General features: G+C 45.0%; 1 protein-coding gene across 1 annotated transcript in view; it reads right to left on the reverse strand.

The window, feature by feature from the left end:
• Window positions 1-25,311, reverse strand: part of LOC147899385 (uncharacterized) — a 503,340-nt gene that overhangs the window by 442,467 nt on the left and 35,562 nt on the right. Inside the window, exon 3 of the mRNA XM_087377716.1 lies at window positions 11,782-12,138. Coding sequence (XP_087233842.1) covers window positions 11,782-12,138 — 357 coding nt within the window. The remainder of the gene's footprint in view (window positions 1-11,781; window positions 12,139-25,311) is intronic.

Consider the following 25,311-nt stretch of genomic DNA (forward strand, 5'->3'; position numbering starts at 1 on the left):
TGTATATAGACCTCCTCTTTAAGATCTCCATTGAGGAAAGCGGTCTTGTCATCCATCTGGTACACTGACCAACCATAAAACGCAGCAAGAGAGATGACAGAACGAATGGTGGTCATCTTGGCCACTGGAGGAAAAGTCTCCTCATAATCTATCCCCTCCTCTTGTGCATACCCCTTGGCAACCAAACGGGCTTTGTATTTTTCAACTGTGTCATCTGAATGGTATTTCACCTTATAAATCCATTTCGTGCCAACCACATTTTTCCCAATGGGCGCATCAACCAAGTCCCATGTGGCATTCTTCTCAATGGATTTAATCTCAGCTTCCATAGCTTTCTACCATGCCGGATTATGCTGAGCATCCTTGAAGCTCTGAGGCTCAATTTCAGCTTCCTTCACTGAGGTCATCAAGGCAAAATTGATATTTTTCTGATTTTTCTGAGTGCTGGCCCTAGTTTTCCCTAAAGTAGGCTGATCCTTAGCATCTTGAATGGCCAACCTTGCCCAACGTAGGCTGATATCTCTTGCTGTGTTTTATGGTTGGTCAGTGTACCAGATGGATGTCAAGACCGCTCTGATACCAAATGTAGGAACAAAGTGGAGATAGGTTGTGAACACAAGTGAGCAAGAGAACACACACAAGAAAGCTCCAATAGAAATGTTCAAACTCATACAGGAATTCCTCCATTAAGTTGAAGGAACATGGTGGAGAAGGAGAGAGAGAGGATAGGCTAGGGAGAGAGATAATGATACTCAAAGAAGACATAATGAAATGGAAATGAAATGACTAAGCAATGAACGAATGAAAGTACTCACATGTAGACCAAAGAGCTTATTTGATACTTGATTGATTTGACACTAGACAAGTACAGCTCTTATATAGAGCACACAAACACATATGAACACCAATGCATATGGGATAACTCCCAATGTGACACGTGGTATCCTTAGGACACACTAGACTAGAACTCACACTAAAACTCACTAGAACACACCAAACTGACTCATCTTGACTCCATTTCCTAACACCCCCCCATGGAGGAAAGGTGAGTGACTACTGGAATGGAACCAAGAACATAACATGACAATGACAATCATCGGATTGTGCAATGATATTCTAGAATGTGACACGTGGTATCCATAGGACACACTAGACTAGAACTCACACTAGAACTTACTAGAACACACCAAACTGACTCATCTTGATTCCATTTCCTAACACCCCCCCATGGAGGAAAGGTGAGTGACTACTGCAATGGAACCAAGAACATAACATGACAATGACAATCATCGGATTGTGCAATGATATTCTAGAATTAGACATGGCTCCCATGCTAACTCAGAGGCAAGTGAGCATGGCTCAGAGGCTAGTGAGCATGGTATTAACTCAGAGGCTCACCTAGCATGGCTCAGAGGCTCATCATGCATGGATGCATGACCAACTCAGAGGTCTAGGAGACCATTGCAGCAACATCATGGAACTCACATGCCATGCCCGATAAATAGACCTATCAAAGCCAATACATGGCTCCCAACATACCCCCTCTTGGCTCCAGGGACTAATTAGGGACATGGACTCTGGTGCCACACACCATAAATATTAAAGGAATATATCATTTTTGGAGGACTATCCAAGACAAAAGACTTTTATTGACTCAACACACCTTATTTATTGCATTCATTTTTTGAAAACACCCCCAAGCAAAGTACCCAAATACAACATGCTTAGAAAACAAATGGATCATCATCTCCATCGTCCTCTAGAGGGAGAGAGAGATATCAGATTTGAGCAGTGAGAGCATGAACTTGTGTCAGAGGGTTATCTTCATCGTCACTAGTGGCGGGGCTGCAACCCAACTGGCATAGTTTGCTGTTTGGCAAGCTTTTGGTAGCATCTGTCCTCCATATGACCAAGCTTGTTACAAAAGGTGCACTTGAGAGACTTGAATGAATTTGTATTTCCATGTGTTGGTGGAGGTCTAGGTTTTCATTTGCTGGGGGAAATAAGAGCCTCTTCAGTTACGAGTGTAGGAGTAGATTCATTTTTCTTGTTCCAACGGTCTTTCTCAATAAGAAGAGCAACCAAATCATCAAATGTGGTAGCTACAAGTTGTAGGACCTCAATGGTTTGCTCAAAACGAGAAATACCTTGCATACTCTTGATTAGGACAGCCATCTTGTCCTCATCATCTGGAGGGCACTTCAAACTTGAAAATTGTTGAACAAGAGAGTGAAATTTGGAGAGATGATCACCTAGCTCTTCATTTTCTTGCATTTTCAGCTCATAAAACTTCAATTTCAAAAAAAATTTAGAGTTATTAACCTTGTTCTCAAATAGGCTCTCCACCAGTCAGTGCTAGATCTCCTTAGACTTGGATTTGAAGTCAACATGATGAATGAGAGAATCTGCCAAGCATAGCCCAATAAGAGAAATAGCTTTGTCATTCTATTGCTTCCAAAGTTTGAGTTGTTGTTGATCCGTTGGAGTGGCATCAGTTGCAATGATGTCCCTCTCTCCTTCCTTCACGAGAAGCAACTGCAGCTTCGTCTGCCAAGTAGGAAATCCTTGGCCCTTGAACTTCTCCACGAGCAGAGAGGTGGATAATAGAGATGTCATCATGAGAGAGATGGAGCAACAATTTGTGGGCAAAATGAGGGCATCTCAGCTCACTAGCTCATGCAGAATGGGAAAGGCAAAGAATATCAGCAATGGTACGCATCCCAATGCCACAAAAGGGCTGGTATGGACAGCAGCAGTGGGCCGACAGTACGAACAGGCTAAAACAGCCTGTATTGTTCGGGACAGTCCGTACAACCTGCTTACAGTGGGCTGTACGGCCTGTTTGCAGGTCGATGAATCAGCTGATGGCGAGGCTAATAAGGCGGCTGATGGCGAGGCAAAAGAAGCGGCTGTTGGTGAGGCATTTCAGGCTGAAGAAGGGGTAGTTGATGGCAAGGTAGATCAGCTCCAAATTAACTCCAACAGCTCAAAAGGTGAGGCTAAGGGAAGCAAGATGGGAAGAAAGGAGTGGAAGATAGCTTTGTCTTAGAGAAGAGGGGAGCTTCCATTTGCGGGCCTCTCTCATCCTCTAGGTAGAGCAAGGAGAAAGGAAAAATAGGAAGGGAAGCTCTGATACCACATGAAGGCACCTGGTGGAGAAGGAGAGAGAGAGAGAGGATAGGCTAGGGAGAGAGATAATGATACTCAAAGAAAGACATAATGAAATGGAAATGAAATGACTAAGCAATGAATAAATGAATGTACTCACATGTAGACCAAAGAGTTTGTAGCTTTTTACTTGATCGATTTGACACTAGACAAGTACAGCTCTTATATAGAGCACATACACACATGAACACCAACGCATATGGGATAACTCCCAATGTGACACGTGGCATCCATAGGACACACTAGACTAGAACTCACACTAGAACTCACTAACACACCAAACTAGCTCATCTTGACTCCATTTCCTAACATAAGTTACTCTGATTATGTCGCCTCATCAGGTGCCATGAGCTGAGAAGAAATACTCATTGACTCTACCACCTATCTGAGTCCAAAAGGAATCTCGTGCATGAAAGGCATACTCTGCTCTCTAATCTAGCAATGTTTGCTGAAAAGCCCTTGTTGCAGCAAGGTGCTCATGAATCCAAGCATCTATAGGCCGTTTCTGCACTTCCCTATGAAGGGCTGCCAACTTCTGACAAAGGACAAGTTCTTGTCTAAGAATCTCTTGCGTTCTGGTTTTAGCGGTCGAATGATAGAAGTCACTAATATTAGAGACTGGTGCTGCCACATGTGAAGGGGATGACACTGCACCTTGCATATGAGAAATCCAAATCTGTAAAACTGCTTTTGTAAGGTCCTCCTTTGCATATAAGGCATCTGGTGTTGGCGCATGGTGGTAGTAAAGAGAGAGAGAGGGTAGGCTAGGGAGAGAAAGAAAGAAAGAAAGAAAGTTTATTAAAGTCTTCGGAAGACCGATGGGTCTATGAGACTGTGAAAATCCTGATACAACAAGCTGTGGTAGTGGAGCTACTAAACGAGCATTCGTACCAATGCAAAATGCAAAATGCAAAAAATCAAAAATGTAGAATGGCAGTATTAAGTTCTAAGTACAACATAGTCATGTCCATGGTTGACTATATATCAATCTCAGCATCATCATCAATATCATCACCATCCTCAGCAACAACAAGATATCAAGATGGATGAGGCAGTGGAGGCATGAAGTTGGCAATAGAGTGCTGTCAGCCACTTAGAGGTGCGGTCCTGGCACGTCTCCTAGTCGTAGCTCTGCGTCTAACTAGGGCTACTGTGACCCTTGTCAGTCGGGCTCCGACTCTAAACAAGGAGGGGATGTCTCCAAGTGTGATCTGTGTGTCGACCCTCTGTCTGAGCTATCGGGTCACGGGCTCTGGGTCAGGGTCATGTCGAGGGCCTCGTCTCGTTGGGGTCCATGTGATCTAGCTGAAAGAACTCCGTGATAGAGCTCTGAGAGGGATCAACCGAGGAAGAAGTCTGCTCCTGTCTCCGTGCTCGGAGTATCCTCTTGCAGTGTCTAAGTGCCTCATGAATGAAACCTGCCAAACCCCGCTGGTCTGGGTAGGAGAGGAAATGGGCTAAAATCCCATAACTATCCTTGAAGAGGCAATGGAAACGTCCTCGAATCTCATAGTACACAGGACACCTGAAGATGAAATGCTCCTCTATCTCAACCTCCTGTATGTCACACACTGTGCATATGCGCCACTCCTTGGGTAGTCGCTCTGCTCTGCCGCTCTCGATGTGAAGTCTATGTGAAGAGATCCGGAACTGCCCAAGAGAGATCCTTAGCGAGTGGGGTAGGTGAATCTATGTGTATCCTGGTGGGTCAATGAAACCCTCCGCTGTGATATGTAAGAAGTGATCTCTGTAGAAGCTAAGCTTCACTGGGAGTTCACTCGGTCCCAACCAGGTCCGAAAAGTATGTAGCTGTAGTAGATCGTCGCGGATACCTAGTTGACCTCGTGTGATAAGAGGGGAGAAAATGGAGCATCTATATTGGAAGGGAGGTAGTCTATCCATGTAGAGCCCCAGTCGCTCAAACCATCTCTCTGTACGTGCATACCAGCACCTCTGATCTCCTCCTGCTGCAAGTGCCATAGAAGAGGATAGAGCTATCCATGGTAGCCTGCTATGCCGCAAGGTATAATCCCCATATTCCCTAAGTTGGTACAGATATGTGATGACCTGAAAGGCAGCATCTAGCTGTAAAGGGGGTGACCCAAACTCAGCCTGAATGATCTGGTGAGGAACGGATGACTTACCACGAATCATCCGTGATAACATGAGAACTTGTAGCCGCTCCACACGGGCCCACTCTGTATCCGACAAGTCTGGCCCCCAACAAGGGCTGCCGTACATCTCCACTGGGCGAGCCAAGGAGTCACAAAAAGCAACCCCTTGGTGCGTGGATCCTGAAAGTGTGAGCGGAAGCATTGCCTCTCTAGTCTAGCCAATGAGACATACCCTCTACTCAAGTGTGCCTGCATCGTGGGTCTCATAGTGAAGCTCGGTCCGGAGAGGATAACCCCAAGATAAGTGTATGATGAAACTATCTCAACAGATGACCCCGCAAACGTGAACTGCTCCTGACGCATGATGGCTTGAGATGTATTGAAGATCATGACCTTGGTTTTACCTAGGTTGACCTTCAAATCATGAGACTCACAAAAGGACTATAGTGCATCTAGTTGTCTCTGAAGCCCCTCTGTTGAGGAAGACAAGAAAGCCACATCATCTGCATAGAGCAAAATTTGGATCAACGTGCCCGCAAGAGAGCAACCTACACCCCCCTGTGTCTGCATCATTGTCTCAAGCTCGTAAATGTAGAGGCCAAACAAGGTAGGCGACAAAGGATACCCTTGTTTGACCCCCATGGTACTCATGATCTCCTCTGTCCACCTGGATCCTGTCCGAACTCTGCCAAAAACTCTCTCGTAAAGTGCCATGACAGCCCAAACGATCTCCTGGTCATAACCCAAGTCCTGTAGGTGCCGTATGAGGCGGGCTCTAGGGACCGTGTCAAATGCCTTGCGGAAATCCACAAAGCAACAATAAACCCTTTGCTTTTGTGACCTCGTCTCCTCGATGATACATCTGAGCGTGAGAATGTGGTCCATGGTTCCATGATCACGCCGGAATCCGGCCTGTCCTGCTGCTCTAAGTCCTCGACACTTTGCAAGTCTGCTAATCTCGGAGTCAAGTACTGATGCATAAATCTTGGACATGACATGTCCAATCATAATGGTCCTGTAGTTCTCAGAGCTCATGGGATCCCCTACCTTGTGGATGGGTGAGATAGTGTTAATGGTCCAAGTGTGTGGAAATCCCAAACAAACCGCTTCATTAAAAAGCTTTGCTAAGATCGGAGCTAGGAGGTTAATCCCATATACAATGAACTCAGTGCATAGCCCCTCATGATCCTTCGCTCGACCATAATGAGGTTTCATTACATCATCCTTTACCCCTTCTCTAGTGAAGAGGATGCAGGATGTGGGATGAGGCATGTGTGAGAGGTTAGGGCTGGCTGATTTGGGATGTCATAAAGTGTGTGTGCATAATCAAACCAGATCTGGGTGTCAGTGAGTGGCGAAGGGGACCGTCCTTCTAGAAATCTTTGCTAGAAGTCCTTAGAGTTGTTACTAAACAAAATGTTCAGTAGCTACTCCTCTTTCTGACGAACGAAGTCTAGTTTCTTCCTCTGTACCAGTCTACGGTATTCACATCGCGTATTTGGTGCGCTTGGAAGACTATTTTTGGTTTCGAATCTGAGTTGACAACGTAAGGCCTTACACTCATCATCGTACCAACTATTACAGGGTATGGATCTAGGGGGTGGTGGGCGGGTGGAGAGGGTGGTGTGGGGAAAAGCGTGAATGGCAGCCTCGTGTAGTAAGCAGGTGACAAGGGCAACAAGGGCAACACGATCCTCTAAAAGGGATATGAAGTCAATATAAGCGAGAAGTATGTACAAACGGCCAGAGTAAGAAGGTGAGTGATCCCGATCAAAGCGTATATCGTTCCACCCTGTATGTGAGAAACCCAAATTTGTAAAATATCCTCCGTGAGGCTCTCCTCTACATAAAAAGCATCCGGAATCCTGACACTGGTAGAGCGTCCTCTCCAATGAGGCTCAAGAATCTGCAACACCACTCGAAAATGATCTGAGGTGGTAACCCCAGTAGAAATGAGATCCCCTCTGTCAAGTGCCCAATCGTCTACATAAAATCTGTCAATACGTGCATGGATGGCATGTGTACTTTCTTGATCGACCAAGAGGATAGAAGTGACTGTGGCATAACATGAAAGGCATCATCAAACCAAGTGTCCCTGCCTCTGTACTGAAAGAGAAAGGCATCCCAGGCTGCCCTCTCCAAAGAATGAATTCCACCCTGTCTACCTCCCTTTTTGTCTGATAGCAACTCAACCATGTTGAAATCGCCACCAATGATCCAAGAATCTGCAATGGGGGCCCAAGAGAGTAACTTCTTCCAAAATCTCCTCTGTTGTTGGGGGCATATAGAGAAGGACCTGCCAGGCCTCTATCACCAGAACTAGAGTTGGGGGTTGAGGAGGCCTATGGCTGGGCTGAAGAGGAATCTGGAGTCCTCATCTGTGCATGCATTCCCTCGATCATCCTGACTGTGGCAAGAACAGTCTGTGGGAAAGAAGTATCGGTAGCCCCCTCATGATCAAAAACCAAAGTGACTGGGGCTGGTACTGGTGCATCTAAAGGCCCCTCCTGATGTGGAACTGTAGTGTTTGAGGTTGCAGCAACATCTACCTCTGGAGTCTGGATGGCGTCTGTCTGAACCGGATCAAAGGTCTCCTCTTGAGGTAAGGGAGCCGCTCTGATCGCTCTACATCGTGGTACTGGGTGTGCTGCGGGCTTTGGGTGTTCTGCTGCCCCTGGTGGTCCTGGGGTGCATGAAGCAGGGCACCCTGCTACTCCTGGTGGTCCTGGAGTGCGTGGTACAGGGCGCTGGGGTTAGCTACCAAATCTTTGGAGGATTCACAATGCTTGAAATGTTTATCATCTGAAACCTTTCCAGGTAGATGTGCCAGAGGATATGCCTTCTGTGTGTAGCCAGAGGAATGGACCAAGGTTGTAGGATCAGATATTGGGCTTTTTGGACCATATGGCAGGATCACAACATGAGATATTTTGGGAATCCGTTCTTGCAATCTTATGAATATTTCAGACTCTCCCTACGGCAATCTATCTATGATGCTTGCCATCAAGGAGATCTTCCTCAGTCATGCCTGGAAATAGTTTCTCTTTGCTTTTGATTTCCTGTTGAGGCTCTCTGTTTTTTGAGACCCTCATGTAAATCTTGCTGATAATATACCTCTCATGGGTTTACCAAAAAAAAGTGTGTAGCCAGAGGATGGGGAACTTGATGACATCTTAATTCCAAAGTAGGTATTGGCACATAAGGGAAGGAAAGTCAGAGGTAAAGTTTCTTTGATGAAGTTTTGGAATCACTCACCATCGTATGAGAAGTGGCTAGAAGAGGGTGATCTGGCAGATACACCTCAGTTGTTTCAGCTTTACTTGAAAGCTTTTTAGCTTGAGCCGAAGTTCCTTCAGGCTCAGCAAAGTGTAGGTCTAGAGCATGGCCTGAAGCTCAAGAGAGGGGTAGAACCTCTGTCTCTTTGTTACAGACAGGCTCAGATATCTAGAGGTCGCTTGGTGACATTGTATGTTTCACCTGAGGTACTTCTTGCTAACAATATATATCTGCCTTGGGACTACTATGATTGGTGTACTAGTCACTATGAGGTTTTTGCAGTGTATACGGATTGCTACCCTAGGCTTTGAACAATCATATATATTATGACAGTTTGTAACACATGCTTTAATGATGGTATATTCACATGTATTTCAGAATGCAACCGAGGATGCTTGCAATGTTGGGTATGTCACGAGGGCCTGATTTCTAGTGCATGCATGTTGTCCTGTATGTAGGTAGGAACCTGGGAAAGCAAGGGGTGAGGTCAAGGGTTGCTCGATGTGCTAGAACCACTAGCAGTTGTGCCTTGGGGGCAAATGAGAGGTCTAGGGCCAAGAGGGGCCCAAAGAACCTTAGGAATTGAAGTTAGTCATTGGTGGGGTTTTAAAAAAGGCCCACTAGAGGGGGTGGGGTTTTAAAAAACGCCCCACTAGAGGGGGCCTAGGGGCAAATGAAAGCCCTTCGGGACAACCTAAGACATGGGCTGCCATGTGGCATGCCCATGCAGCCCAAAAAAGAAAAGAAGACCTTGGAACAACGTAGGGGGCTGGCCGACATGAAAGGGGAGACGTGACCTTGGAAGAGGGTAGCGGGATCGTGCACGAAGAAAAAAGACCAGGAAGGCTCCTTGAATTGATGGTACAATCGCCGTACAGGCTGGCAGTGGTGTGCTAAACAGAAGGTATGGGCTATGGAGTATTGTAGCTTGAGTACGGACTGCCCGTACGTGGGCAGTTAATGCGATTGTATGACTTGCTTGGGATTCCTTCTACGGGTTGTACGAAACAGACCAAACATTAAGTGCCAGCTGTATGGAGGAGTTTCCCTGCTGCTGCTGCTGTACGGGCTGGTACGTATGAATTATATGAGCAAATGCATACGAGCTGTACGGAGTGTGTGGCCTCCTTGATGGCCATGGGCTATAAGGTGTTGGTTTTGAGGTTCTATGGGCTGTACGACAGCCACCCATTTGCCTTTGAATATGGGCTGCTGCTGCCACAAAGTGGCTGAATGGAGGTACTTGTCAGCTTGACAGGGCGTGTATTGAGTCCATGAAGGTGTGCAAATAGCTCATGAATGAGCTTGGTTGAGCTCCTGGTTGGTAAAGGCTGCACTTATGCCTTCTAGTGATTGCCCGTGAGCATTGGGCTGTGTTTTTGAAGAGACTTGCTTGGCAAGATGGTTCACAACGAATGCTTGCGGAGGTTGTTTGTGCTTCTGAGCATTGTGGGCAGTTCAGTTATTTTTTCACCCATTGTTTGGGTATTCCAGTGAGTCAGCAGACACTTGTGGTTAGTTGGGAGTGTGTGGTCCTGTAAGGGCTGCTAGTAACAGTTCCTGAGCTCTAATGCAAGTGTTTTCACTGAGAATGGATGCCTATGGTCATATGGGTGTGAAAGCAGAGCCCCGCAGGGCTTTGGAGTTCTGATGCCTACCGAGAGTGGGAAGAGCACTGAATGCAAGTTTGAATCCATTGTTTGCTGGATTTGGCAAGTATTATGTTCCGTGTGGGAATGTGTATTTGTTTTCTCGAGGAGATGAGTCACATGCAAGCAGTGGTTGTTAGGCAGATGGCACATCTTAAGTACAGCCTCGTTGTTGCTGAGTAGGTAGGGGTCGGGAATCCATGCTTGGAATGGTAAGTATCCCTGGAACCCCGAGAGGGATGGTACAGGTGTGAATGCAACAGTGTTTGATGTGTTGTGATGCTAGTTCTCTTATGGGAAACAAGTTGTTATATCAGGATATGTGTGACCCATAGGGTGAGAGACTATTGGTCATGGCAGTCCTGGCCAGAGGAGAAAGCTTGTGTATGCTTCCTTTCTGCTTTGAGCAGATAGATGGCTAATTGGGCATTGGTAACAGCTATGGGGAATTGTATGGCCAAGTGTGGTTACTAGTGATAGTTCTGGGCTGTGTGCAAGCTTCTTGGAATAGGGATGGAGACCTACTGCCAGGAGTGGTGAGAGCAGTGAAACAGTCACGGTGAGAGCTGAGGAGTCCATCTTCAACATTGTCTTTGGGATTGCAAATAGACAAGGTTGATTGGAAAGGGATTGCTAGTCTTTTGAGCACTTTTGCTCCCTTGCCCTTCTTCATGACATGGGGTTCAGTGGCTTGGCTCTCTCTTTTGAGCCTTAGGTCTTTATGAGAGGTATGACTCTCTTAGGCTCTTTTGGTTTGATCACATGTAGTTGAGTCACACTCTTTGGATGATGTTCCCCACACTTCTTATAAAGCCGCACATGACTCAATGGATACTTTTCGGAGATTCTAACGAGCAAGGCTCTAGATGGCTCCCAGGTCCATGCTTCACACACGTTGGCTAGCATTTGTATAGGCATTGTACACAGTTTAATGGCCCTCCAAGAGGACTAACTTGCTCTTTTCTCGGAGTCCACCACACGGTTGAGATGGCACTTTTAGCATCAACCTCGGTGTTTTCTAGCTCTTTTCCAGTGAGTAGGTTGTTTGTTTACTTAGGGTATTTAGTTTCTCATGATATGCATGATGTATTTCCACGTGCATTGCTCTTGGGGTGTTTTTCTACTTATTAAAAGTTTCTTCATTGAACAAAAAAGAGAGAGAGGATGTTTCTAAGTTACGAAGTGTTCTTTTGTAACCCTTAGCTAAACAAAGCACATGCCATGGTAGAAGAGATTACTCTGATTCTTGGAATGTGCTGCTGAATTAACAAGATTGCTTAGGTTGTTCACAAGTGTGGGATCAAGCCAAGTGGTGTAGCAATAGGCTGCTGAAAATCTTTCTATTTGTGTTTCAGTAAAGAAGGTTCTTTTTTTCCCTTGGGGGGGGGCGGGGGGGAGCTAAAGTCTTGAAGTAAGAAAGAGTCTTGAAGTAAGAAAGATAAAGTATTTAGCTACACATTTAACGAAGAATCTATTTATCCACCTAGGTCTTTACTTTTTTAAGACTGATAAGCACACAAACTGCTGCCACAAACTGCTATCCAGCTTTGATTATAAAATAAGTTTTTACTTACTGCAATAACTGTATTTTCATCGGGTGCAAAGGATATACTTGTCTCTGAGAAAGATACTGCTGTAATGAACACCCCTTTGGAACTTTTTTCCAAACCAGTCCTTGTAGATTCCAAATAGGTAAAAATTTCCTCAACAGACATGATACTTCGATTCAAAAGGCTTTCCACAAACATGTAATCAACCAGCCTTATAAAACTTCCAAGCATCTTCTCTTCTGCCATAACCCGATGATATGTTTTTGCACGCTCAATCTTTTCATTGCGAATGCTCACCATGCCTTGCACTTTGCTCCCTCTTGGCTGATGTAGATTGACACCCGTTACATCGTCAAGCTCACTTTCATCACGCACGCTTTCCTGGATACAGATCCATTAGGTCAGCAGTCTATATTAAACCTGATGTTCTGTGGATTGCGAATTTTTTGGATAAAAAGTAAACACAGCTTATAGAGTAAAAAATGGAAAGCCTTCTATAATGCGGTATTGCATATCAAGGAGATAGAGTACTTAATTAAATTCTTAGAATAAAGGTCGAATGACTCATCCTAGTAAATAGGCAAAACCACTTAGTGACCCAAGAAAGGACACTAGACAAAATAAGTTAACCAAAAGGTAGAAGATTCAAAACTAAAACACTTCAAGTTTTGTAAGATGTGTAGAATCCTGTGTTGTGTTTATCTAGGTCACCTCCCCACCTATGAGCCATCAAATGAGGACATGGGGGAGGTAAACCATAAGCCTAGGAGAAATACCCCATGGGCAGAGAGATGGACTGCCACCGGGTCGAATCTGGGTAGGCATGCAAGGGCTGCCACGGGCATGCATGCAAGCTGCCATGTGGTCAGAAGACTGCAACTAAGGCAGTACCAGCCTGGAGCCAAGGACACTCTGCAAGGGCAGCCAACAGGAGCTGTCAGGGCCAAGTCAGAGGACTGCAAACAATGCTGTGCAGCAAACAAGAGCATTTTAGAGCAGGTCAATAATGTGCAGCAGACAGGTGCCAGTTGAAGCACTGCCACATGGCAGCACATTGCAATGATTGGGCAAATATGTGTCTACAAGACAGGGTCGGGTCAGTCTGCAGACTGATCAACCTATTTTTAGGGGTTTCCAAGCCCTATATAAAGGGCCCTAGGGGAGGCATTCCAAATTCACTTGCAGAGTCTCTGGTGCCTTAATTTGGGCTGCCTACAAAGAAACAAGGAGGTCCAGAACACCTACAGCAGGTCCTCATACCAGGCTGCCTACGCAGCAGCAGGAAGGACAGAATCAAGGGAGACTTTTGCCTCACCATTGGCTGCAGGAGGTCAAGGATCAAGCAGTAACCACTACCTTAACATTGGCTGTCCATTGAAGGAGCAAGAAGGCGTGTTTGAGGGGCAGCGTTACTACACAGCCCACTGAAGCTCTAGGAGAGCATGCAGGCTCAGAGTGTTCTGAAAGTGCCACCAGGAGGTAGGAGAACAGCCTTGGAGTTACAAGGGTTCATATCTAGGCACACTCTGCTGCTAGATGGTGGCACACTGTGCACACCTTTTGCACATGGTTTTGGTTCATCTTTGGTACTGTACATATTACTGTTCTACTCTCTCTTGAGCATTGTTCTATTACTATCTGCATCTGTCTCTCTCTCTCTCTCTCTCTTTCTCTCTCTCTCTCCAGTATTATTTTGGTTCTCAGACTCTGTGACACCTGGACTTGTATCTTTGCATTGGCATATTGTACTCATCCCCCCAGGGGCGGTTTCCTTGCATCTAGTTTACTTTGTATTTAGGCTCAGATTTGACATTATGTACTTTCACTTGCATTGTATTGCGTAGCACTTAGATGATATTCGACGATGCCTCTTCTTTGTGGCACGTTGATTTTGTGCTATCTTGTATGCAGAGTTCTTGATGTCCCATGGGCCCATTTTGGCCTTTAGTGGACAATAATACACTTTCTTTCTTTCTTTCTTTCTTTCTATCGTGACCACTTCCTTCGGATCTCAGAGGATGGATTTGTCATTCCACCAGGCTATACAGGTATCCACATGTCCCACTCACTGAGGATTGCCCTTGGCCAGCTTAGAGTCTCTTCGCATCAGCTCGAGATAGAGGCTGGTAGGATGCGACGCATGGAGGATGGACGGCGACCAGGCCGAGAGACCAGGATCTGCCCTTGTTGCACCATGGGAGAGGTGGAGTCAAAGGAGCACTTCATTTGCAGATGCCCGCTATATTATGAGCTCAGAGGTAGATTCCACTGTCTCTTCACGGATGGCTTTGGACCTCTCTCACGAGTGATGGACTACGAGGATCAGCATTGCCTAGCTCTTTATGTCAGGGAGGCCACTATGCTTCGACGAGACTACCTCAGAGACCATCAGCACAGACCGGAGCGTGATAGAGCCCAGCCTGATAGAGCTCAGGCACACGCTATACCAGAGGACAGAGACCAGGAGGAGCACGAGGAGGTCAGAGCTCACACAGGACACATGCCTCCACCCTGTGGATGTACATATGAGATGGTTTGTAGACGCCGCAGGATCTTGTTACATAGGGGACGTACTCGTCGCTTCATCTCCAGACGATCCAGGATGATGGCAGCTTTTCGGAGGAGACTTACTCATGGAGATCTCGCCCCACCAGCCGCTCACCTCACCTTTGCTCAGATTTGTACTCTCATAGCAGGAGGCAGAGTCGACGGACAGGATTTCCAGTATTATTTTGGTTCTCAGACTCTGTGACACCTGGACTTGTATCTTTGCATTGGCATATTGTACTCATCCCCCCATTTTGCACCCAGGGGCGGTTTCCTTGCATCTAGTTTACTTTGTATTTAGGCTCAGATTTGACATTATGTACTTTCACTTGCATTGTATTGCGTAGCACTTAGATGATATTCGACGATGCCTCTTCTTTGTGGCACGTTGATTTTGTGCTATCTTGTATGCAGAGTTCTTGATGTCCCATGGGCCCATTTTGGCCTTTAGTGGACAATAATACACTTTCTTTCTTTCTTTCTTTCTCTCTCTCTATCTATCTATCTATATATATATAAATAATTTTTTATTTTTTTATTCATTTATTTATTTATATTTGTATATTTATTGGCACTGCCCCGAGACACGCAGCTTCTTGGGTATCCTTTGGCAGAGATTGAGACTGAGATTTCCTCAGGCTTCTGTTCTGGCTGTTTGGAATCTATCCTCAACGGCCGAATTTTGAGTTGTTCTTTACTTGGGTTCGCTACTAGGCACTCTGGACTCTCTGAAAAGATAGAAACCACATAGTCTTTGGTGATCCAGTTTTTTCTACTTTTGCAGTAATTGCTCTTCGATTGTCTGCAAAGTCACTGCATAGATCATGATGTATATTTGACCTACACTGAGATTTACTGTTGATGTAATCTTTCAGCTTACCAATTTTCTGGGATAGCTATCTTGTAATATAAAGCATTCAAAGTTTTCACTTTTTTTATATTAAAAAAAGTGTGTAGCAAGAAGAGCTTGAGATTGCTCTTAGCACAACATCTTTGTTCACCAAAGATGCATGGAGGACTGAATATTCTGAACATTCAAGTCCATATTCTTGCCCACAAGGGAAAAATGGTGCAGCACTTCTTGTAGGGTTCTCACCCTTGGGCTGCCATGATACGCCATTTGCTTTTACAACTCACCACTCCTGCTTTTCGATACTGATAGCCTACACAATGGGATTCTCTTTCGGGTTGTATTGATGGCAAGATCAAAGGTTGTCCTTTGGTCTCAAATATGTTACTGGATTGGAAGCATGTCCTCTCACATTTGAAATGGAATGGTCAGGATTCATTACAGGGAAATTCTCTTAGGGCTGAGAGCATACATTGGTCAAAGGTTTTTACGACTAGACTCTTTCTTTACCAGGGTCATCTTGCCGTCCTTTGAGGCTATCACATATTATTGTCTCTTCTTTATATAAAGCACTTGTGCCTCTGCCATGGGTTTCTCAAAAGGCCAATCAGCTTTGGCAAATGTAAAGTGGTGGTGAAAGAGTTTGAGACAGATTTGGAATTAACAAATTCCCCTCCGACAACAGGTTTTTTGTGGCATGTTTTGCTGGGGGTTCTTCCATCTGGGCAACTTTTGGCACGCATAAATATTGCTCTGGCTGTTTGCCATAGATGTTTGGCTCCGGGGGAGTCTGTGCCTCATCTTCTTTGCATACTCGTGATTTCTTGAGCTTCCTTGAGCAGCGTTTGAGAATTCGCTTTTCTAATGCTACCTTTGGAAAGTTTTCTTGGCATTTTGGGATTCATCCACCATAGAGTCTTTGGTGATCCTACATTTTCCACTTTCTCTTATTTTAGGCACTCTTTGCAGCAATCTCTCTTTGATTGTTTGTAAACTCATTATATAGAACATGATGTATACTTGTCATATAATGAGATTTTCTGTTGATGTAATTTGGCATATCTCATTTTTCGGGATAGCCAAACTGTAATACAAAGTATCAAAATTTCACCCAAAAAAAAAAAAGTGTGTATGTGTAAGACAGAGGCGAGTGTAAAAAATATGTCTCTGTGTGTGTGTGTGTGTGTTAAAGTGTGTGTCAGTGTGTGTGGTGTGTGTGTGTGTGGTGTAATTATTATATAGAAATAAAAGCTTTCTTCTCACAAAAAAAAAAAAAAAAGTGTGTGTCAGTGTGTGTGGTGTGTGTGTTCTACTGCTCTGATATTGGACTGGAAACAAGTGCTTTCTAAAGTCAAATGGGCTCCTGATAATCATTTGGGGACAAACTCAATGAGGAAAGAAAGTATTCATTTGAGTGCCATTTTTGACATTCCACTTGCGTTACAGGAACCGGTTCGGGCATATAATCTCATGAAATTGGGAATTAGATACATCAATGATGTGGTAGATGATCACGGCCATGTCTTATCTTTTCCTCAGGCCACTGCCCTTTATGCTTTGGGAATGCATCATAGATTGATATGGAAGAAAATTGCTGATCTCTTGCATCCATTTCTACCTATTCCCCCTGTGGCTGACACAGACAGGCTAATGGATTGGCAATTGTTCCCCGTTGCTACATGCTCTCGTCCTATACCTCTGCCTGTTTTGACCTCCATCAAAGTCTACAAGCTTCTTCAACCTGCCCCTTGGATTCATCAATATGCTAATACTCTATGGCATATCAGGCAGCCCCTTTCATGGTGGCGGAAGAATCTCCGACTATTATGGAGGTGTAAAATGCCTTTGAAACAAAGACTCTTTCTTTGGAGATGCATGACCGGCACATTGTCAGTGGGAATCACACTTGCCAAACGTCACATTGCACCACCCACCTGTTTACGGTGTCACGCTCCTTTAGAGACTGTCCCTCATTTGCTTTGGCATTGCTCGTCTACTCGCAATCTCCTTGGGAAAATTTCAGATCTTCTTCGCCTCCGTTTCCCGAGTCACATATTTGGGAAACATTTTTGGCTATTTGGCAGATTTAGAAGGCCTTTATCTCAATACTCCCTCTTTCTCTCATGGGTGAGATATTGGGCGCTTTGGACAATCTGGGAAGAGCACAATTTGGCATACTTGGGCCGCCAGTTTCAAAAGTCATATGAATATTTTAGAGCCTCATTGCGGCAATCTTTATATGATGCCTGCCAGAGGGTGATCTGCATGCATCTTGCATTGAGCTTTTCTTTTTATGCTTCTGATCTGTGGGATACTCTCCATTTTTTGGAGACTTTCCCTCTTGTAAAGTTATGACAATATAAATACACTGCACTGGATTTTACCCAAAAAAAAAAAGTGTGTGGTGTGTGTGTGTGTGTGTGTGTGTGTGAGAGCTTGGAGAGGAGATCAGGTCGCGAGTCAGAGGAAGCCCCGTACAGCTCCCCCTTCTGCCCGTACACCTGTACGGCTGCCGTACAGGTGCCGTCGTACGTCCGTACGGACAGGCCGTACGACCAGTCTGCTCGCCCCTGCGCAACCTGTGTAATCCCACTCCAACTCTGCGTGTGTGTACGTCGCCATCGCTTTCCCTTCTGAAGCCTTATTTGTGCCTCCGTACACTTCCGCCATCTCCGTACAGTTCAACTCGCCTGCCCTCCGTCAACATCCCTGTTCTGCTTCTTCTGTCCCGTACAGTTCCTATTTGCCCTGTCAGCCCTCCGTACAGTCCGTACGGTCCTTTCATCCGTACTGCCCGTACAGTTTCCTCCTATCCGTACAATTTACCTTCTTTCTCCCGTGCTGTTTGCTCTGTTCAAACCCGGCTGTACAGCTCTGGTTCCTTCTACCTCTTCATCAATCTTGCCCTGCTTTACTCCATGGAAGATCATCTCAAAAGCTATTCCCGGAAGGACCTGTCCCGGGACTCCAAAAGACAGCAAGTTGACTTCTCTACTTCAGCCTCGGTAGATGCTCATTATGTTTTTGACATGCTCAAGGATGAATTCCATCACAGCAGGAAGGAGTGGGCCAAACCTCCCCCGGACCTCAAATACAAGCTGAAGCTGCCCTCTTTGGTGGCTCCTCTTCGAAAGTTTTCTCAGCAAGCAATCATCATCTTCTTTCCAGGGAAGCTACCTTCAGCAAATGATGAAGCTCAGTGGGTCCAGGCTTTGTTGGGAGGTTGCTTTGTTGAAGGAGTATATTTTGCCTCTTGAGGTTTTTATGAAGTGCACTTTTTGGATGCATCTTATCGCCAACAGATATTGGAGATGTCCCCTCTATTTTATATCAGACAAATGGTCCATGTCATGCCATGGTCGCCAAACAAGGATTATCATGGTCTCATCCGACATCACTGCCCTGTATGGGTTGAGGTTGTGGATTTTCCGGACTATATGAGGGTTGAGTTACCAAGCCTGGCAGCTACTTTGGGACAAGTTGTATGCCCACCCCGTCCTTCGGGCAATCGCAATCGATTTTGTGTTCTTTGGGATACAGATCACCCAACTCCGCCTTCTATTGCGGTAGAGGTAGAGGATGTTCCCTTGGGCGAAAAATATTTTGATTTGAAATGGGGAGTCTTTGCAGGTGCTTGCTTTACATGCCATAAGTTTGGCCACCTAGCTTCACAGTGTCCTGCAGTCCTGCATCCGCTCCCACCTACAGCTATTGCTCCCAAAAATAATCCCCCACCAACTTATGGTCCGGGGCCTAAGGCTATGCCTAGCAAGGCAGCGGATATGGCATCTACAGCTACCCCACTCAAAGAAAATGTGGTTCAGATTCCAGCCAAGCAAAAGGATAAGGGAAAGGGCAAAATTTCAGAATCTCATGTTGCTCCTCAAGGTGCCTGGCAGCAACCCAAAAAGGTATTTGCGCTCAAACCACGACCGCTGCAATCTCGCCATTGGGATGCCTCTATTTCCACTCCTGGTCAAGTCTCTACCCCTGCTGATAGCCCCACTTCTCAACTATGGGTTGATGTGCTTAAGAGGGGCATCCCTGTATGTGACAATGATGAGGATTATAGAGCTACTGATCCAGGAGGCCAAGTGGATGTCGATGTCATGGCTGAGGCCTGACAACTCACACTGTCACTACGCTTTTTGGTTCAGCTGTACATACTTTCTATGTCTACTTCAATTACTTGCATTACATACAATGTTCAAGGTCTTTGCAATGTCAATAAGTGGAGACTTTTTTGGCACTATGTACATAGAACGCACCCCGATGTAATCTCTTTACAGGAACACTACCAACACTTCTTGGCTGGCCAGCAAGGCCATTTTGCTGGTTATGACATCTTTTATGCTGGTACAATGCACTTTTCGGGGGTATGCATGTTGGTGAAGCATGATATGCAGCCCACGCTTGCTTACAATGACCCCCAGGGTCGATGGATGGTGATCAGATGTATCTGTCATGCTGAACTTTATGAAATAGCATCTGTTTATGCCTCTCAGACTTCTACGACAAGAGCTCAAATGTGGGCATCCATCAAACAATATCCATGGCTATCCAATGCCTTTTTATGTGGAGACTTCAATAACTCACCAGCCATCCAAGACAACACCACTCATCGTTCTCACATGATCCCCACTGAGCTTCGCCATTGGGAAGATATGCTTTCTTTCTTGCATGCAGAAGATTTATGGTTGTCCACAAGGGATACAGATAGGGGTTACACATACCATCACAATGCCTTTACTCATTACTGGGCTCGACTTGACAGATGGTATTTGTTGCATGCTCAGCAGTATGCTGATTTCACATGTGTACTATGGGTTGATCATTCCCTCCTCCTATCTGATCACCTTCCAGTATGCATGACATTATCTATAGCACGTTTGACAGATGATATGCCTTTTTTTGGTCGTCGCCTGCTCCATGTTAATGGTGCCTATTTGCTGCATCAACAATTTCAGAACATGGTAAGAGTGGCTGTCCGACCCCTCCTTTCACATGCTCAGGAGGACATGGATTTCGCCTGGATCAGTCTCGCCCATCGTTTGCAGGCTGTCATTCAAGATTATGGACGGACTTACATGGGAAATCTCAGGCTTAAGCTGAAATGGGCTCAATCTCATAAGCAACAAATGGATTTAATCAGCTCTCATAGGCAGCTCACCTCCTCTGAACAGGATTCCTGTGCTTATGCGGTTCACATCATCCATCAAAATGATCTTCGCAAATTAAAGAAGTGGCAAATCCGAGCTCGCATGAAACCCCTTTTGGATAAGGGCTGCTCCTCCAAAGCTTTCTTTAAAAGCCTGCATGCGGATAGGCGAAAGGAGGACATTTGCAGAATTAGGCAAGATGATGGCACCTGGACCACATCCAAATCAGAATTGGAATCGCAATGCTATAGTCATTTCCAGAATCTCTTTTCTCCTCAGCCCGATCACTCAATGCAAGTGAATGCAGCTAGGTCTCAATTTCTTATGCATGTTCAGCCCATATTGTATTCTAGGATGGGACAACAGTTTCCTCAGGCATATGCTTTCTTCAGAATGTCCCTCAAGCAATCTTTATATGATAGTTATGCTGCGAGGGACTTGGATGCTTCTAGCCTTGAAGTGTTTTCTGACTGTTTTTGAGTTTTTCCATTAGGCTCCCTTTTTGAGTCTAATGTCATGTATATTGATCTCATGTTAATAATATAGTCAATGGCTTCACAAAAAAAAAAAAAAAAAAAGCGTGTGTCAGTGTGTGTGTGTGTTAAAGTGTGTGTGTGAGCGTGAGAGAGTGCGGCCTCTGCTGTTCAGCCTCGCCAAGGATCCCGTAAAGCCTCCCTTTCTGTCCGTACCCTTGTACGGCCGCTGTACAGTTTTCGTACGACCGTACGAACAGCTAGGTTAGGTCTGGCTTACCTCTGCGCAGCTCCGAGTGCAGTTCCGTACCTGTCTCCATCGCTGTACTTTTTTCTGACAACCACCTTCCGTACGTCCATACAGCCCCGTTAGCATTTCCGTACAGTCCAATCTTTTCCGTGCCCCGTCTGCATCTCCGTACAGTCTAGTCTTTTTCCGTACAGCCCCGTATGTATCTCCATACAGTCCAGTCTTGCCTGTACAATCCAGTACCTTTTCCGTACAGTCCCGAGTCTTGCTCCTTTACTTTTCCGTACAGTCTTGTGTCTCGCTTGTTTTGATTCTATACTTCTCCGTATAGTCCCTCTTGCCTTGTCGTATCTCAATCATGGCTTCAAGTTCAGATGTTTGTACATATGCTCGAAAAGAAAGACCCGCAGATGCTAAGCACCGCTCTTCACAGCCTGCAACACAAGATGATGAACTTACTATGGAAGCTCAATATGTGTTTGATACCCTTAAGGATGACTTTCAGCAGTCACGACAGGAATGGGGCAAACCAGTTCCAGAGGTCACGTACAAATTGAAATTGCCATCCCTCGTGAATCCTCTCAGGAAGTTATCTCAAACTGCGGTTATAATTTTCTTTCCAGGGAAAATCCCAGCAGCCAGTGATGTCGCACAGTGGATTATGTCCATCCTTGGAGGATGCTTTGTAGAGGGAGTATGTTTTGCATCTAGAGGCTTTTATGAGGTGCATTTATCAGATGCTTTGTGCAAGCAGAGGCTACTTGAGCTCTCTTCCCTCTTTTATGGGAAGCAGATGGTACATGCTATGCCCTGGTCCCCAAACAAGTATTATCAAAGCCTTATACGACATCATTGTCCTGTATGGGTTGAGGTTGTTAACTTCCCAGACTATATGCATGAAGAATTGCCTGGCCTGGCTACTTCTTTGGGACAGGTCATTTGTCCTCCACGCCCTATGGGAAACTGTAATAGGTTCTGCATTCTCTGAGACACTGATACACCTACCCCTCCTTCTATTGTAGTGTAAGTTGAGGGAGTGCAATTGTTGGTGCGTTTGCAAGAGCTTGTTTTGCCAGCCACAAGTTTGGGCATCTAGCCTCTGAATGCCCAATGGTCCTGCATCAGCCCCCTCCCAATGCCTTGCCGCCCTAGACATGGGAAATAATTAGAATTTGCAAGCTAAGACAGCAAATAGAAATGGATCAAAGAATGCCAAACCAATCAATCGGGTGCAATCACTTGCTGGAAAAGGAAAAGATAAAGAAAAAGAGAAGATGGAGGAATCTACGAGAACTGATCGGGATGGTTTTCAACAGCCTAAGAAGGTGGTTGTATTGAAGCAACGCCCCTTTCAATCTCGTCAATGGGATGCTTCTTCTCTCTCACCAGGACAGGCTTCTACTTCAACTCTTGTCCTTCAAAACAGGGTGGGGGTTTTGAAGAAGGGCATCCCCATATGTGATTTTGAAGAGGGGGAGAATGCTATGTCTTTCATGGATCATGAAGGAATGCAGCCCATCCAGGTAGAGGCTTTGCCTCTTTGATATCTTGTTTCATACTTATATTTTACTGTATATACCTCTTTCATGCATCAAACACTTAAGTGATTTACATACAATGTACAGAGCCTTTGCAATGTCTCAAAGTGGAGGCTTTTATGGAATTATGTACATAAAATACAGCCAGATATTGTTTGTTTGCAAGAGCATAATCAACACTCTAAGGTTGGTCATCGTGATTATTTTGGCGGTTATGATATATATTATGCTGGTACCACTACCTACTCAGGTGTATGCATAATGGTTGGACATGAGCTGGAGCCTCAGCTAGCCTTCAATGACAGCAGTGGCAAATGGATGGTCATACAATGTAATGTCAATGGTGATATACTTGAGTTTGCATCAGTCTATGCCTCCCAGACCTCTACCATGAGGGCTTCTTTATGGGATTCTTTAAGCAAATATCCATGGAGATCTAATGCATTCATCTGTGGAGATTTTAATAATTCCCCTCTGCCAAGAGATAACACCACTTCAAGATCTCATATGCTATCATTGGAAAGGCAGAAATGGGATAGCATGCTTCTTTCTGTGCAGGCTGAAGATTTATGGCTGCTTCTCCAAGGGTCAGTGCCCGGATATACTTTTCATCATAATGCACTTACTACATACTGGGCAAGGCTTGACAGATGGTATTTGTTTTACCCACAACAATATGCAGATTTTAGCCCTCATCTCCTCATAGATTTCTCATTGGCCTTGTCAGATCATGCCCCATTATGGATGAATCTGCACCTTGGTATGCCACTGGATGATTTGCCACCCCTTTCCAGTAGATTATTGGATGTTAATCAGGCTTATTTCCGACATCACTATTTCCAGCAAATGATCAGACTTGCAATTCATCCCTTGCCTTTGCATGCCCAGGAGGACATGGATTATGCTTGGGACAGTTTTATCTCTCGTATACAGAATGTCATTAGAGAGTATGGAAACTGGCATATGACTAAATGGAGGAATGAGGTTGAATGGGCAAAAAGGACAGCACAACAATTGACTGAATTTTCACATTTAAGGCCTCTCTCTGAATTAGAAAATGATTCCCTTTCACATGCTCGGATTAAATTGACTCTTAATGATCAGAGGAAATTGCACAAATGGCAAATTAGAGCAAGAATGAAGCCCCTTATGGATAAGGGCTGCTCTTCAAAAGCCTTTTTCCAGGGCCTGCATGCTACTCGAAAGAAAAACTCATGTCTAAGGGTAAGGAAGCTAGATGGCTCTTGGACGCACTCTTTCTCTGATCTCCAAGATGAATGCCAAAATTATTTCCAGAAATTGTTCTCTGCTCCTGGTTCCCCATCAAATCAAATGACTGATGCGAGGACTGAATTTCTCCAATATGTTTCTGAAATAGTGGAAATGGATGATGCTCTTACCTTGGAGAGACCTTTTACTGACACAGAACTTGATAATGCATTGTTCCACCTCAGCAAATACAAGTCCCCTGGCTGGGATGGCCTTACGGTGGAATTTTATATTTCTTTTTGGGATGATTTGAAAGATGTCCTCTTGCAAATGATCAATGTTGCCTGGCAAGAAAATCAGTTACCGCACTCTTGGAAGCATGGCATAGTCAAACTTGTGCCCAAAAAACATGTGTGTGACCATATGTCAGATTGGAGGCCTATTACTTTGATGCCTGTAGTTTACAAACTCATTACCAAAATGATTGTGCATAGGCTTCACAGGATACTGGATGCGGGACTTCATCCTCATCAGTATGGATTTGTGCCGCGAAGACAAATCCATGATAATATTTCCAATGCCTCGACTGCAATTGAATATGCTAAGTATTCGCATCAAGATGTCCTTATATTGCAGGTGGATATTGCTAAGGCATTTGATACTGTTCAATGGGATTTTATCTCTCAAATTATGACAAAGTTAGACTTTGGTCCCAAGATAGCAAATGCAGTTTACTGGCTTTATTCTGACTCTACTTCTCGGTGCATTCTTGGGGGTCATCTGTCTCGGTCATGGACATTGGGTTGATCAGTTAGACACGGCTGCCCTCTTAGTGCTCTCTTCTATGCCATTGCGACACATCCCCTTTTGATGTATCTTGATCATCTTACAAACACAGGACAGATGACTGGTCTTCAAATCCCTGGGGCTGCATCTTTTTTGGCACAAGCATATGCTGATGATTCCTTCTTTATGCCACAGAATTCTCCCCGGGAAGTTCACATGCTTATGACCACTCTTTCATTGTATGGTTTGGCAACAAGATTGCATGTCAATTTTGACAAATCTAAATTACTTCCCCTGACACAATGTGATTGGCATTCTATTCTTTGGCCAGGTTAGGTGGTGCATTCCAAAGATGTAGTTAGGCATTTGGGATATCCCATAGGATGGCATATCACCAGGAAGCAGCAGCTAAAATGGATCTTCCAAAGGCTTCAACACAAACTAGAATACTGGAAGATTTCTACTTGGCCTCTTCATGTCAGGCTCATAATAGTACAGTCCATTGTAATGTCCTATGTCCAGTTCCATTTGCCTTTGATACATTGGTTCTCCAGAGTTAATTCAGCCTTTATGTCTCAAGCTATGGAGATGTTATGGAGGACAAAAACTGCTGTGAAAGCATTGGGACTGATGAAGATGGAAATGGTGTGCTCTCCTAGGATGCATGGTGGACTTAATGTCCTAAATATAAGATATCATGTGCTTGCAAGGAAGGCGACTATGCTGCATACTTTTTTCCGCC

The sequence above is a fragment of the Dipteris shenzhenensis genome, chromosome 8 (assembly GCF_047967505.1).
Source record: "Dipteris shenzhenensis isolate YYH24624 ecotype China chromosome 8, Dip_SZ_1.0, whole genome shotgun sequence".
Taxonomy (NCBI): Eukaryota; Viridiplantae; Streptophyta; class Polypodiopsida; order Gleicheniales; family Dipteridaceae; genus Dipteris; species Dipteris shenzhenensis.